Source organism: Strigops habroptila, chromosome 13 (genome assembly GCF_004027225.2).
Source record: "Strigops habroptila isolate Jane chromosome 13, bStrHab1.2.pri, whole genome shotgun sequence".
NCBI lineage: Eukaryota > Metazoa > Chordata > Aves > Psittaciformes > Psittacidae > Strigops > Strigops habroptila.
In genome coordinates, this window is record NC_044289.2 from 13146575 (window position 1) to 13162861 (window position 16287).

The 16287-nt window shown below is 53.4% G+C and overlaps 1 protein-coding gene across 1 annotated transcript; it reads right to left on the minus strand.

Moving 5' to 3' along the window:
- Positions 1-657: 657 nt before the first annotated feature.
- On the minus strand, positions 658-12433 carry GATA5 (GATA binding protein 5). The gene is made up of 7 exons (XM_030502701.1): positions 12210-12433; positions 10975-11580; positions 8697-8863; positions 4604-4729; positions 3421-3508; positions 2725-2849; positions 658-1377 (listed from the first exon to the last, which is right to left on the minus strand). The coding sequence occupies exons 2-7, from the start codon at positions 11492-11494 to the stop codon at positions 1222-1224; spliced, it is 1182 nt and encodes a 393-aa protein (XP_030358561.1). The 5' UTR covers positions 11495-11580; positions 12210-12433; the 3' UTR covers positions 658-1221.
- Between the last annotated feature and the right edge of the window lie 3854 nt (positions 12434-16287).

A 16287-nucleotide genomic window follows, 5' to 3' on the forward strand; every position in this document is an offset into this window, starting at 1 on the left:
GAAGTAACTTCATGACCTTGCTCCCCCTTCATTTCCCACCAATGTCCCCTACTCAGTATGGTTTGGGGTCCCCAGGCTCCTTTGGTGCTTCACCGAAGGAGCCCCTAGCAGAGCATATCCCCCCATTACCCACCTCACCAGCGCAGCTCCAAGAAGCTGTAGCAACACCCTGTTGCCAGCTTTTGGAAGTTTGATGCAGGGGTTGCATCACTGATGATCTTTTGCTACAGCTGAGATCCAAGATACTATTTTCTACTTGGCTTTTGTTAAAACAAATAGTAAGGAATCTCCGCCCTGCATGGCTGAAAGCTGGAAATCCTTGATTCAAAACCTCCCCAAAACTGGATGCAAAGAAATAAACCTCCAATACATCCTTTATTTTCCGCTCCCTCAAACTTTTAACTTTTGGAGGACCAATTTCTGGTTTTCTAATGCTCAGAGTTGGCAATATCTAAACCAATCAGGAAATACAAAAGAGCATTTCAGTATTCTTTTATTATTGGGAGGTTTTGACCATTTTTGTCATGTGGTTTGCCTAAAATAATGATAAAAAAATTCTTTCTTTGGAGCTGGAAAGGGAAGAGCAGTGTGTTTATTTCATGTGTGACTCATGAGCTCAGTGTTGATATGTTGAACGCTTCAGAAGCTAACACTTTATAGAGATGATCCTTTTTAATATAAACCAGTAAATGTTTAAAACAACCGTTGCTGCTTTTTTTTCTCTCTTCCTGTTGTGGCCAATAAAACATAAGGGAGGCCACACAGTTTACATTTTAATAAAATTAAGTTATTTGGTGCCACGTTATTACAGTCTTTATTGGAAAGTTGAACAAATTGCACACAGAGGAGTCATAGGAGGGAGAAATCACTGCGAATAAACATAGATTCTGGGATGTATTTATTTGCTGGTTTCATCTCAAAGGAGGAAAGGCTTTCCCCAGGAAAACAGAGGCAGCCCCAGGGCTCCGGCCTCGGGCAGGAAACCCTGGGTTGCTCCGTCTGAGGATGAGACTTTTAGGGAGCTGGTGCCACAGCGGGGCCATCCCGGCCCCATCCAGCCAATGTTTTCCATGTGCATCCTCCAAGAGCAACTTGTCCTGCAGCCGTGGCTGGACACCCCACAGTCCCGAAGCTCTGGGGCAGCCCATCCTGCCCATCATCCATCTGCAGGGCCAGCCAAAAACATTGGTCCTGAGGGTTTCTGATGGAGCTTGGGGGTTTCTAGGCGAGTGCCAGGGCGCACCAGGAGTCCTGCCGGAGCGGCACGCTCAGCCCGGGCTGCGGGGCCATGCTGCTGGGGGAGAAGGTGTAGTCCTCGGGCTCAAACTTGAATTCGCCGTGGCCCCCGGCCAGCGCCTCGTCTGACTGGCTCTGCGCCTGCCCAGGAGGGAAGCAGAGAGTCATTAGAGAGCCTGTTATTAGCCAACAGGTCACTCTCCCCCTTGTTGTAACACGGTGGAAGGACTAGGGTGGATTATGAACAGGATGGGTTATTCCTGAGGACGGATTATGAACAGGATGGGTTATTCCTGAGGATGGATTATGAACAGGGTGGGTTATCCCTGAGGATGGATATAAGGAAGAAGTTCTTTACTGTGAGTGTGGTGAGGCACTGGAACAGGTTGCCCAAAGAAGTAGTAAATGCTTCATCAATGGCACTGTTTAAGGCCAGGTTGGATGGAGTCTTGGGCAACATGGTCTAGTGTGAGGCGTCTCTGCTCGTGGCAGGGGGTTTGGAATTAGATGATCTTAAGGTCCTTTCCAACCCAAACCATTCTATGATGCTATGATTATGAACAGGGTGGGTTATCCCTGAGGGTGGATTATGAACAAGGTGGGTTACCCCTGATGCTGCTGCTGCCCTTCGGATAAGCCAGGCAGGAAGGGTGTTCCATCCCCAGCAAGCACAAGGACCAAGCAGGGAGAAAGCATCCCAGAGCCCATCTGCATTTAGTTATTAACTAAACACGTCCAGTTTGGGGATCTCTAGACACATGTCTATTTTTTAAGAGCGCAGCACAAATCAGATTTATCTGTTTCAGCCAAAAAAACGCCCATCCTATACAGTGCAGATGGCTCCATGCACACAGGTCCAGCTTGAGGAGGGCTTAGACCCAGCATAAAGATAGAGCTGGGTCACAAAATTTTGATGTGCGGGTTGATTTAGAGCTGTTTTTAACTCTGCCAAGACAAAAGAGCAACCCACCCTGTAGAATTCCTTGGGGCATAAGCACAGCCTTGCAGTCTGGGGTCTCTGACAGCATTACAGCTCTGTGAGCACTGAGCACCTCAGGGCTATAAACTCCAGATAACGTATGCCCAGGGAGCCTTTTCTTGGGAGCTATGGAGGTTTCCACCCTGGGCTGATCCCACCAACTCGGCAGGGTTATAACTTCCAGGATTTCATGACAGGAGATTGGAATTAAACCCAGCTCTGCATCAAAGCTGGTTCATCACTGATCGCCTCTATAGCAGCCAGCTTGGACCTCCCAGTTCCCCACTGCAAGATGGAAGAGCTGATGTGGAGCCAATGGGCTGGAGCCCTTCCTGGTCTGCAACGTCTTGGCTCACACTCCCTGCTTTCTTCAATCTGAGGCAGTCCATCACGCGGGTGGCCTCTAGTGCAATGAACTAATTGCTTAGCCTCATCAAGGCCCCCCAGGTCAATGACTACTGAGGTGTGTGGAACACCCACCCCAGCAGGCCATGGCCTCTGCGCCTTACCTGGGACACCGACACCATGGTTTGTCCAGGATACTGTGAGGATGCGCTGGGCTCTGACTTTAAAGTGACCGTGCTGTCTGAGTTCGTAATGGAAGAAGGGGAGTTAGTGGCCGAAGTCGTAGACCCTGAAAGACAATCAGTTCAGGACAGTGAAGCAACTGAGGTGCAAATCTGCTCTTAAGAAACTTATATTTTAATGGCTACCATGACATCTCATGGCACGACTGCTTTGTTCCCTTTCTCCACCTCATCTCTGTCAGGGTAAGGCTTTGTATTTGGCTGCCAAGATGCTGATGGAGGAGGAGGAGCACCCTTTCACAGTCTGGCAGTGGTGACCCTGGCACAGGCCAGATGGGTTAATGTTGAGTGCACCATGATACCTCCCCTTTGACTCTTTAATACACCATTCCCAGCCCTGTTTTTTCCCATTACCCAATTTAGCCCAGATCTGTGTGAACAAAACACTGCTGGGCTGGAGCTGGGTATCCACAGCACAGAGGAACCTCAGAGGAATAAAACAGCAGTGAGATTTCCCACCCAGCATCCTCCTTCCGTGTGAGGTCTACGCATAAATACAGGCTCTGTATCTAAATAAAAATCAGAATATTATTTTCTAATTATCATAATTCCTTGCAGAAGACATGTTGGGGTGAACTGTGCTCCAAATCCCTGTGATGGATCATAACAGCACTGTACCTGTTGAGGTTTTGCCTTTGGTAATGTTCTTAGGCTTCCTTTTCCTCGTCTGGATGCTTTCCTTTTTCATGGCCAGAGGTCGTGGTACCTTGACATTCATAAAGTTTAGAATCATTAATATTGTATTTTACTTAGGTCCTTCCCACACACATGTTGCTCCCCTATTTATGTTCCATAGCTCATGCAATGCACCTAAAGTCCTTGTCCTTCACTAAGTTGCTATTTTTCTCTGCAACAGGCCTTGGCTGGAAGATGTATAAGGCTAACAGCTACGGCTTTCCCACAAATTCTGTTTTTAACTTTATTTCCTATTTTCCTTTTTCTGATTTATTAGTGACCTTTATGACAGAGCCCTATTAAATTACACTGACAAACTGAAAGCCTACTTGGCTCAAAGGGAATAGTCATGGAATAAAGAGACTTTAACCTTTATAGTACAAGTTTGAAGAGGCCTGTATGGAGGTATGAAGACTCCTCTTTGGCTGATGGATATGTTACTAACAGTTCCCATCCTCTATGCATGAATGTTATCAGCCAGACTCCACGTGGACTCCTTAGCATCCTTCACACATTCTTAACCACCACATCTAGAAGAAATATGCTCCTTATCTCCAGTCTGGATTTGGGGAGCTTCAGTCTCCATCTACTCAAGCCTGGTAAGCTTTCTTTTCATAGAATCATGGAATCCCAGACGGCTTTGTGTTGGAAGGGACCTTAAAGCTCATTCAGTTCCAACCCCCTGCCATGGGCAGGGACACCTTCCACTAGAGCAGGTTGCTCCAAGCCCCTGTGTCCAACCTGGCCTTGAACACCTCCAGGGATGGGGCAGCCACAGCTTCTCTGGGCACACTGTGCTAGTGCCTCACCACCCTCATAGCGAAGAATTTCTTTCTTATTACTACTTTTTGGGGAGTAACTTGTCAAACAACCTAATTAAGAGCCACCCAGTACCAGAAATCTCTCCTCTATGCACGTATCTCCTGCGAATGTTCCAGTACCCCCTTTAGCTTTATCGTGGAGAACCTCAGTAGACTGAGCTTTTAACTGTTTGAGGAGACAAGACTGGTTATGGCTCTTCTGGGTCCACTCTAGAGGCTGGTCCCTCCAGATCTGATATCCTGGACCTGTTGGGCAGTGATCCCAGCACCCAAAAGATCCCTCCCAGTTTGGACATGCTTCTCACCCCATGGAGCTTCATGTACAACCCGCAGGCATTGCAGACGGGCTCCCCTTCGGCGTTCCTTCTCCAGAGGGTGGTATTGGTTGTATGGCAGTTAGTGCAACATAGGCCAGCACGTCTAGATGAAGACTTAAAAAACAAACACACATACACATGAATGCACACATAGGAATGATTAATTGGGAAGTTTCCCTTCATATAAAACCTACGATTGCACCACTTTCCTGGAAAATGTGAAGCACACGTGATAGGGAAATTCAGATCAAAGAAATTAAATTCAAATGAGATCACTCCAATTTGCAAGTTCTTTTTTTTTTGCTGAGCTTGGTAAACCTGGCAAATATCCTTGCAACTCTTTTCAGAAACTTCCAACAAATCTGCTGGAAGTGTTCAGGACTCAGAGCGCAGAGAACTTTCCTCCAGGAAATCCACTCAGATGGGGAAAGAGAAGGAAAATGCTAAGCAGGCTTTAAGTGCGCAATGAAAACTACTTATGTGTTAAGTGAACTCTTCTTGTTTTCTGCAGTCAGAACTACCACTAAAGTCAGCAACATCTCAATTAATCTCTGGTTTAGGACAACTGGAATCAACTGGCTGCACTGAGCAGAACCAAACTGAACTAGCCCATGATGGTACCAGGGAGGTTATTCTTTGCACATCTCACAGATAATCTGTTCCCTTACAGGCTGCAAACACACCCTGCCACCATTAATTTATGACCTATTTTGTGATCTCAGTGATTGCTGGCTCTGAAATTGTAATGCTTCAAAATGGAGAAGGAAAATATCCTGGCAGAAGCAGCAAACTCATTTCTGACAACAGTGCTCCATGCCACTGGAAAATTCACAAGTGTCTATATAGACGTGTCAGCTCGATAGGCATTTCATCTGAAAGACTCTTAACACTAGGTATTGAAACTAATTTAATAGAAGACTTCACTAAATATAAGGTACCAGTGACATGAGTGGTGTCACAGCCTCTCCACACTCAGGTGTTTGAACAAGTTCTTCAGCCTTGAGAAAAATCACTTTGATTCCACTCAAAGGCAGACGATAGGTGATGCAGGCAATAAAGAGCTCCCTGTTTGTTTATTCTTCCATTATTGCTCGACATCATGACTGAGCAACAGAACGAATGAGGTGGGAAGAGGAGGAATAAAAATGAAATGTTTTTACAAGGTTAGCAGCTAAATAAAGATCAGCTTTGAGGTACAAGAGACACAGCTGACATGCCCAAGCTTTGATTCACTCAGCAGAGGTCTCAGCAGCTATTTGCAAATAATGATACTGTTTTGGGAATTATTTAGCCTTCAAGAAATAACCAAGCAAAAATTAAAATACACCGAGGTGTGAGCTGACAAGCCTGGCATAGAGGAGAGGACAGCAATCCTTGTCCCTAGTGTGGGACATGGTGTCACAGCAAGGTCCTGGAGCAGCCACAGAGCTTCCCTAAAGGCTTTCAGCTGCCAGAGCTGTGCCCTTCATCCCTGTGACCAGGAGGGACCTCAGCTCCTATAGGAGCAGAGAGAGATGCCAAGCACCTGATGGGTGCAAGAGCTCTGAGGTCCAGCTCCTACCACGGATGAGGAGGGGAATTTGGAGTCACTCAGCGTTGGGGTAACAATGCCTGGCATGGGCCGATGAGGTCTGTCATCGCCTGCGGATGGACGAAGGCCAACACAAAGCCCTTTGGAAAGCCCCGAAATTTCTGGGCCACTGCAGGTCCCTGGAAAAGAGGGACACGCTGTTCCTATTTCATACAACACCTTGTCCATGGCTTGCAGATGAGGTGGCAACGAGAGAAACGCACCAAGAAACTTTGGCTAGAGAAGGTACTGCCTAAAATAAAGTGCTGCTTCCATCCTCCTCTACAATAAAAACTTTCTGCCAAAAAGCCACAGTGCTCTGAACCCAGACACGGGCTGGAGCAGAATAGATGTCCTTGTTGCCTTTATCTCAAAAATAGAAGCAAGAAATCAACTGGAAAGGACATTGCCACTGCTCGCCCTCTGCCATGGACAAGCAGGCTGAGCAGCACCGAGCTGCAGGACGTCATTCCCGCAGCGTTATCTGGGCCACGTTGTGTTCTCGGGGGCTTTCAGTGGGACTTCGTTTTGTGAAAACAGGACTTGGAATAGTAACTCCCAGCACGGCATCTACTACAGAACAAAGGTCATCAGCTAAGGAACAAAAGCGACCATTTTCCCTTCCCATGTCTGTGAAAAAGCCGATTTCACCATTCCTAGAGTGACGGTGACAGTGTGTTCACTGCTCTGCTCCCACCCAGATCTCAGACCTTGAGGCTGTGAGCAGGGGACACATTCCCCACCATGGAAATCATCCAGGGGCAGAAACACCCCAAGCCACGGAAGTGCAGGTCGCTCCCTTTGCGCATACGCCCAGCACTCTCTTGTCCGTCATCAGTGGATCCCCCTTCTTCCGACGGGGCAGAACTTGTTGTGACACAACAATTCAAACCCATGGGAAAATCCAAGGTTTTAAAATGTTTTGTCCCAAAGTGAGGATGGAAAATCAAAATTGCAGCCCCTTTTCTAAGCCATAAAACAAAATCCCTGCAAGTATTTCTGTCTTACTGAGATATTCTCCTGAATCTCTTTCATTTGGGCTTTATCATTATTGTATTGATTGTAAAAAATAATGCTAAAACAATGCTAAAATAATAATTAAAAAGGTTGGAAGTGCTTTGGTAATTCCCGATAAGATTTGCTGATCCCTGGGAAACAGTTTTAATCCTGCAAAGCAGCATTCTCCACCAGAAAACTCTACTGAATAGCAGTGAAATGTCTCCAATTCTTTTGGGGAAAAACTGTTAAAAAAAAATCCTGGAAATTCACACAGCACCACATTTGGATGCCAGTCTGAAATGCGGAGTTGGATTTAAATGTGGTTGCCCCTATCTCTCTGTGCAGGGATCATATTTGCGCCGAAGAAATCTGCAGTGTAACTCAGATCTGCAGCACGACAGCGACCCGAGCCCGCTGTCGGGGGCAGATTTAACTTCTTTACATTAAAGGAGACCAGGAGAGTTTAGTGAGACAGGCAAATCCTGATGGATAATGCTAAATAATTCACAGAAATGCCTGGATTTTTATGCAATGAACAAAATAGGACAATTTTCCATGGAGCCGCCGCTCCTTTCGTTTTGCAAATCCAGAGCCACATTTCTGAGGTCAGAATGAGAATGAAACATCTTGCTCAATCTGATTTTTTTTTTCTGGTTTTCTTACATAGAAACTCAACAGCTGTTGGGTTGTTGCTAATAATTTGTTTTGCAATGCACAAAACCAACCACGGGAATACACCCGGAACGAAAGCCAAAGGAGCTCCCAGCTATGCTCCAGCAAGGCTCCAACAAACATCCTGTTTGCGATGACAGCTTCTGATGACAGGGTCTGAAACCAAAACTGTTACCATCAAATTTAAACATCCCAAAGTGACTCTAGAGGAGGTGCCTTTCCTCTCTCACAATGGGATCCCAATTGGAGGAAGCTCAATATCAGATTGAGGAGGGGGGGAATTAAGGCTTTAACCTGCAGAGAAACTGGGAATTACCAAAGCCTAAACTTCCCCCTTAGGCAGGAGGGTGAGGGCAGCGGGGATCTGGGCCCCATCCTGTGAACAGCCACCAACCTGCCTGGGTGAACTCAGGATCAGCCCTGTCTCCTGTTCACTACCCTGCCCTAGACCATGTATGTCTGCATGAAGAACTAGGAAATTATTACTATTACTATTATTATTATTATTTTTATTGAATAAAAAGCAATGCATCCGCTGTGGGTTTGGGGCTGGGGGAAGCCCATGGAACCCTGGACCCACTCAGCCTCTCTGATCCTTGCTGCCCTGTCTCCCTATGGCCCACCAGCCATGCCAGGGCAGCAATCCCTACAGCTTCACTCCATCCCCCTGACCCAAGCCAGCCCTGTGCCGCAACGAGGGGCTTGTGTCAGTGCTGATGGCATTTTATTCAACCAAGAGTCAAACGGACCCTAATACCGGTACAGAGACTCCAACAGCTCCTGCCCTTCAGCCACCCCCTGGACGGAGCCAGGAATCCCTGCGGAGTTTCCCCCTCTTACCAGCCTCTTCTGTGGCTTGAGCGGCCGGTTGATGCCATTCATCTTGTGGTAGAGGCCGCAGGCGTTGCACAGGTAGTGCCCGGTGCCGTCCTTCCTCCAGAGTGGTGTGGACATGGCCCCGCAGTTCACACACTCCCGGCCGTCCCCGGGGAACTCCTCCAGGTACTCTGGAAAGGACACCCAGGGCGTGCAGGTCAGGAGCTGTCCCCACCGGACACGGTCACCCAGTGTCTGTCTGCCCATGGGGACCCTGCGGGTGAGGGTCCGGAATCCTCTGTGCCCCACTACCCCTCTGCAAGGGAAAATCCCTGCTCGGGGAGTGAGTTTATCTCCACCCCACAAAGTCTGCACTAAACCCCTTTATTCCCTCCACGCCTCAATCTTTCAGTGTTTTGCTCAAAGACAGTGTATTCCTCCATCCCAATCCCAAAGGATTGAACGTGGCTGCAGTCTCCCTGGAATGGGAAGGGGCAGGGAGCCCATCCGTGGTGTTCTCCCTGCACTGAGCTGCGAAAATAAATTAGAGGAGGAGCAAAACAGGGCGATTTTCTTGATTTCTACGAAGGTTGGTTGCTGGGGATAGCCGGGCTGGGAATGGCTCGGGACTGCCCAGAGATCAGCGCCGGGCTGCGGCTGCGCTCCCCCGGGGAGAGCATCCCCCGCCGCCACAGCCTCCTGCGACGGAGGCTCTTCCCGACTTTCTTTCCCAAAAGCCTCGGGAAGAAGCCGCGGAGCCGCCCGATTTTAGCACCAGCTCCGGTGCAGCTCTGCCTCGAAGGCGGCTCCGCGGCAAACGGGAGCAAACCCGGGGGATTCCTTGCTTGCGAGTCGGTCTCTTCCCTCCTGCTGCTTTTATCTCTTTTTTTAATATAGAAATAATTATAACTAATAATATTATTACATTAAAAAATAATAATTGCTTCTGCCTGAAATGTTATTTACTTCCGAAAAAAAATACGTTCTTATTTTTTTTGTTTGGTCTTCGATTGTATTAAGAATGATCCAAAGAAAGAAAAAGGAAAAGGAACAAAAATTAAAGATGGGAAAATTGAAAATAAAAATTAAAAGTAAAAAGAAAAAGGGCAAAAAATTGTAATAATTCATCAAATAAATAATAATAAAAATAGTTTACTCTACTTAAGAGCGGTTTACACTATCCAAGAGCAAAAATAAACGGCGGAAAGGACGGCGGCCACTATTCCGGCTCCCAAACCACGAAATCCAAAGCGCACAAGGGATTTCTGAGCCATCATCTCCCTCGGCAGGACCGGGGCGATCCCTTCCCGCACAATGCAACGGATTTTTCCAAACAAAGAGAAAATCCTGGAAAGAAACCGCTCCCGAGCACCTCCGGCGTTGGGATGGGGGGGAAAGCGTAGCCGGGGAGGCAGCTGTGAGGGTGGGAGGGCTCATTCCCTGGCTTAACTTTGTTCTTGGGGTAAAGATAAGAGAATTCGGTTCACCGCAGTCACGACGATAACGCGGCTGAGATTTTGAAGTGGCTTTTAAAGGACTTTGCAAACCACCGCCGGAGGAGGATGGTGAAACACCCCCCACCCCCGGGGTTATAAACCCTGCGCACAGAGAACCCTTTAAAATCAAGCCCCCAAACTTTATTTACCCGGGGGGTTGGTTTAAAAGGACTCTCCGGTGTGGATGCAAACGAATTGCAGGCAGGTTTATTGTTCAACGCCTGAGCGCGTTTCAGTGTCCCCGCAAAGGCCGCCGAGCGCTGCAGCTGCGGACCCGGCGGGGAGAGGGTGAATTAGGAGACCGAGAGTCTGTCCAAATATAAACTAATTTACCACAATAAATTACTTAAAAGGGAGGGAGCTATAAATCTGCCCCGCTAATTTAAACACAAGAGTAAGTATTGAAGCCCAGGCACAAAGTAGATATTGAAGGGAGGAGATATTGGGGGTGAGGGGGTGTTGAACGGCCTCTGCTTCTCTGTCCTGCGGGGGAATTGCTCTCCTTTGAAACGTGGTCTTTGCCCTTCGTGTCACACAAACACCCCAACTCTGTCCAGGGCCAGCCATATACACCCCGTGCCAGGACCGTCTCTCCATCCCTGGATAAAGTCACCCCCTTCTATTGCTCCATCCCCGGATAAAGCCATCCCCTTCTTTCCCGTCGGGATGTCAAAGGGGCAGCGTACCCCGGGGTCGGGCCACCAACAAGCCACGGGAAGGGGGATAGGGATGGCTCCGACCCGGCGCTGAAAGCCGGGAAACAACTCGGCGCCCAGAGGCCACGGTGAGGAGCCACGGTAACCTACCGAAAGTGGACCTTCGGCCGGGTAAAGCCGCCTGCCTCGTCTGCAGGCTGTGCAGCACGCTGCTCTCAAAGTGTCCGGCCGTCCAGGAAGGAGGTATCTCGGGGGTCACGTAGGCGGGGTAGGGGCTGGAGTAGGACCCGTTAACGGAGCGCACCAAGGCGTTGCCGTACTGCTCCCGGCCCCCGCCGCCCAGCAGCAGGGGCCCCTGGTAGGCGCCGTCGCGGCCCGGGGGGCTGCTGCCCGGGGGGCTGTGCGTGTAGGAGAAGCCCGACGGCGGGTGAGGGCTGCCGGCGTTGAAAGCGGCGGCCTCGCCGCTGCTCTGGCCCCAGCCCGCGGGGTTGCCGAGGTGGCTCTGGTGCGGCTCGCAGCCTTGCAGGTAGGGCAGCGTCTGGAGGACGGAGGGCACCCGGGTGGTGGGCACGTAGACGGGCGAGCCGGCCGACGAGTGGAGGAAGTTGCTGGAGTCGTGGGAATAAGCCGACTGGCCATGGTTGGGGGCGAGAGCCAGACCCTGATACATGTTCCGTCCTCGGCGGCGGCGGCGGCGGCTGCTCAGGGCCCGGCCGGCTGTGCCCCGGCGTTGCCGCGGGGCTCACTCAGAGGAACCTGGAGGGAGGAAAAGCCGAGAGTGAGACCCTGCAAGAGCCCGGGACACCGAGCCCGGGCCCTCCCCACCCGCCGGCGCTTCCCACGGCGAAAGCGCCTCAAGCACGGCCTGTGATTTGTAATTCTTCTTATTATTATTATAGTTTTTTCCCTTTAAACTTTCCTCTGCTCAGCTCCTCCCGCGAGGGGAACCCGCGGCGCCGGGCCGAGGGCAGCGGCTGAGCCACGGCGAGAAATAACTTCAGCAAACGGGCCGCGGCCCCGCTGGCTCCTTCCCACCGCCCGCCCGAGCACTTCCAAGGGGCGGAAAAAGAAACCCAAACCCGTATTTTTATTATTTTTCTCCTTAAGTATTTCCCTTCCCGTATTTTTTCCGAGCCCCGGGCCTGGAGCGCACCCGTGGCCTTGCTGGCGGGAGGCGGCCGGACCGACCGGGAGCTGGGTCCGGCAGCTCCAGACAACGGCCCCGGCCTGGGAATGTCCCCAGTGTGCCTCGCATCCACTAGCGCTGCCTTTTTCTTTATTACAAAGCAAAGTAACCCTGGGGCAGGGCTCTCCGTGCAGGCGGAGGGCTCCAGCCGCAGAGCACCGCAAGAGCATCCCGTCCCCGGCACCCCCCCGGTACTCACATGGCAGCGGGTCGGGAGCGGAGCCGGGCATGGCCGGGTGGGCATGAAGCTGCGCTCAGACCGTGCAGGGAAATCCCAAGAAAGTGAAAATAACAGCAATAGTAATGATAATAAAATAAAGTTTACGGGGGAGGGAGGAGAAAACCCGAACCAAGCAGGAGCCCCCGGCAGAGAGGGGCTGCCCTCCCCTGGTCCCTCCCCTCCACCGCCGCCCTCTCCCGTGGGTGCGTCCCTGACTGCTCCCGCCGGGGAAGTGGCGGCGGCGGTGGCGGCCGCGGCTCTTTACGGCGGGCCCCGGTACGGCCCGGCCCACGTGACGGCCTGCGGGATAGCCCAGGTCCCGGCCAGGATTGGGCGCCTCCCGGCAGGAGGGGGGGAGGACGGGACGGGATAAGTCCCGCCGGCTCCGCTCCCGGCGGGGGGGACGCGCCCGACGGCTCCCCCCTGGCGCTGGGCCGCGGGGTCAGGATGCGGCCCCCGAGGGTGCCCCGTAGCCCCAAACACCCACCCCCCCCCGCAAGGCCGGAGCTGTCCGCCCACCCCCCGGGGAGGCGTGAGGGTGTCGCCCTCCTTTGAGGGCCCCGTTGCGTTTCTGGGGGTCGCTCCGACGCCCCGGCGGGAGGCGATGTCCCCCCCGGGCCTCCGGTAGAACCCACCGAACACCCTCCGGCGGGGGGTCGCGAAGCAGGGGACGTGGCTGGGCGGTTTTCTGCTCCGAGCCATTGCTCCGACTCCGCTTTGCAATAAACCCGGCAGTACCGGGGCAGGGGGCGTCGCCAGCTTGTCCCCCAGCCCGTTCTGCCTTTACCAAGCCACTCACGGCCCCACCGAGGCTGGGGCGACGCTTCGAGATGTCGCCTCAAAGAGCAGCGCTGCAGCCCGTCACCGTCCCGTCGGGGCTGCCGGGCCCTGAGCCATCCCCCTTGCAGGGGCTCCCCGTGGGGTGGAGGGACAGTGGAGAGGGTCTTCCTCCCTGCAGCCCCCCGGCCGAACGGCTCCGGCCTTGCGGCGGGGACACAAACCTTTTCCGTGCTTTGCCCCGTCGGTGCGACCGCGGGAAGGGGCGACAACAGAGGAAGGAGCACGAGTCCCTGCTCAGCCCGGGTAACCCGGCCGATTTAACTCTCCTCCGGTGCCGGGCAGCGAGGCCGGTCCCGACCCGCCACCGGAGCGAGGAAACAATTTCACCACTATCGGGTTTTGCGGGGGAATTTCTGCGCCTTTTCCTCACGGCGCCGGTTTTCTTTTGCTGGGAGAAAGGGATTAAAAAACCCCTCGGCGAGTGTCACCATCCACGGCGGACAGGGATTTGCCGTCGGGTTCAGGGCCCGGGAGCCCTCCCGTAGCCCGGCGGTGCGGTCCGGTCCCGGCGCCCCGGAGACCCCGTCCAGCCGCGGCTCCGCAGGGACCAGCACTGCGGGAAGGGTGGGAAATTTCGGCTCCAAAATAAACTGGTGCAGGAATGCCAGCTATTTCCCTCGGAATAATGCAGCGCAACTGGCTGGAGATGTATTTATTTGCTCGCGAAAGCGGCCGTTTTACGGCTCGTAGAGTATCCCTGTGCCCGCCGAGCAGAAGGGGGAAAAAAAAAGAGAAAGAAAAGAAAAGGAAAAAATAAAAGAAAAAAAAAAAAAAAACAAACCCAATAAAAAGAAAAAAAAAGGGTGGGGGGGAAGTAGAGCTAAAAAGGAGGGGAAAAAAAGGGAAAAACGATGTACAAAAAGAAAATAACAGCCTGGGAAGGCTTCTTCTCAGGGAGTTTTCCTTCCCCACTGAAAACCAGCCCCAACCCTTCTGTGGCTGTGGCGGAGCCACCGCCGAAGCTTCCTTCGTTTCGTTTCGGTTGTTAAAAGCGGGGTGAAGCCGTGGGGCCGCGCGGGTTTGGCAATTTTAATATATTATTTAACTGTGATTTATTCTATTTTTTTTAATTATTATTATTATTTAAAATGCGTGCGATCGTTCCTGGCCTTCAAATAAATGTGAAAACGTTGAAAGAAACGAGGCGCTGCTGAAATCCGAAGGGATTTACCCCGAGAGCCCGTTCGTGCCGGACGAAACCGCCGTGCGCGAAAACCTGCCCGTGGACGTGCTGCGTGTCCGTGTTCAGACACATCCACTTGTTTTATTTGTATTTGTTTTTATAAGGTTTTCAACCCACTTTCTCCCCGCGGTTGCATTAACTCAGCTCCTGGCAGTGCCGGGGATGCCCGGCTCTCGCCCCACCGGGTAGCGCAGCCCCGAGGCCGCGACGAGGGGCGGTGGGTTCCGCGGGCGCGGAGCAGCGCTGCGGGCAGGTGCTCTGACACCGAAGGGGTTCCCGCACCATTGGCGGCAGTCACCGTGGGACTGGCCCCGTATTCCGGGGCCCGAGCCACTCAACCGTGAGGCCGCGGAATGCGGAGCCGCACCCGGCGCTCTCGATGTGCTGCGGTCTGGGGTGTTTGTAGAAGTTCGGGGTGCGCTCGGGCCAGGCGGAGGGTGCGGGGTCCTCCTTTGAGGAAGGCCCGGCGTCGGAGATGCTTCAGGCGAAGCGGGAGGGAAGGTGCCGGCGTGGCACCGGAGTCAGCGGCAATGCCCCGGCCGCTGTCCCCTCACTGCGCCCCGGGAAGACTCGCCGGGGCGCAGGCAACGTCCCGCGGGGCCCCCCCAGGCGCTCCCTGACCTACCAATGGCACCCCCGGAGCGTGACTCGGGCACAGCCGGACGCCTCTTCCCGGGAGCCAGCTCACGGCGAGGCCCAGATGGGCACAAACTCCTTAACACAAGCATGGGGGCAGGTGATCCCCGCATCCCACGGAGGACACCGTAGACCTTCCCTTCCAGCCCCTTCCGGAGCGCGGAAAGGCGAGAAGACCTCCGGGCAGAGCCCGGTGTCACCCCGACGGTACCGCCGGGAGCTTTGCCGCCGCTGCACATCCCTTGCTGGGCTCACCGTTCATTAGACGGGCTGGGTCGGACCTGGCTCTGCTTTTCCAGAGGGATAAGGCCACTATTTTGCAGGGATTAGGAAGGGGTCCCCGTTCCCTGTCGCCCCGTCCAGGCAGAGCTTGGCTCCGGCGGGTCGCAGCGGGCGCGGTGCGGCTCGGCACGGCTCGGCACGGTTCCGCTGGGAGCCCTGACCCTCCAGGTGAGGCTCCCCGGGCAGCACAGACTGCCCGGCGCCCCGGCCCCGCTGCCCTAATCCCGCCCCGGCTGATTTGTGAGTCCTGCGCTGCGGCGGACGCGTGGGAGCGTCCAGCGCCGTCCCCGAGGGGGGTTTGTACCCACACCCCCCCCCCGGAAAACCAAGGGGAAAAAAGAAAAGGAAAGTAGAGAGACAAGGGCAGGAACCTACCCGCTCTGCTGCACCGGGCGCACCCCAAAACCGCGGGTCCGCGTTCCCCCTCGGTGCATCGGGAGGTGGCAATTACTGAAGTACGTCCCCTTGCCTCCCTCTGCCTCCCACGGGCTGCAACATCCCCCCCACAACCCCGAGGCTCGGAGGCGGCTCGCAGCCCGCTGCCCTCGGGGGTGTCGGGGAAGGCGAGCTTCGACGTTAGAGACCTTTATCCCCGGCTCCCAAAAGAAGGATGAGCTGCCTGGGGATACAGCAAGGGCTGCTTCCCCCTGCCCGGTGGGCTGTGAATGTTGGGGATGGACGGGTGGGGACCAGCAGGGTCTTCATCCCCTGGTCTGCATCCCCCGGTCTGCATCCCCCGGTCCACATCCATGGTCCCCTATTTCCTGGTCCTCATCTATGGTCCCCATCCCCGGGTCTGCATTCCTCCATCCTCCCCCGATCCCCTTCCTACCCAGTGTCCAAAGGATGGGCTGGCCTCTGTCCTGGGTCTGAGCTCTGGTTCTTCCCGTGGCCCTGATCAGGCTGAAGCTTGAAGAGAAGAGGGGAGCGATGGCCACAGGCAAGGGTGGTGGGCCCCACTGGCCAGGGGCTGTGGGCAAGGACTGAGCTGCCCCAGCCCAGCCAGGCAGGGGTTTGTGCTGGAGGAGTGAGGGAATGCCAGAGGGGTATGTTTCAAAAGGGTTAAATAAACAGTAGGCTAAGCCAAAAAATATTTATCTCCTGTTATATGCATGT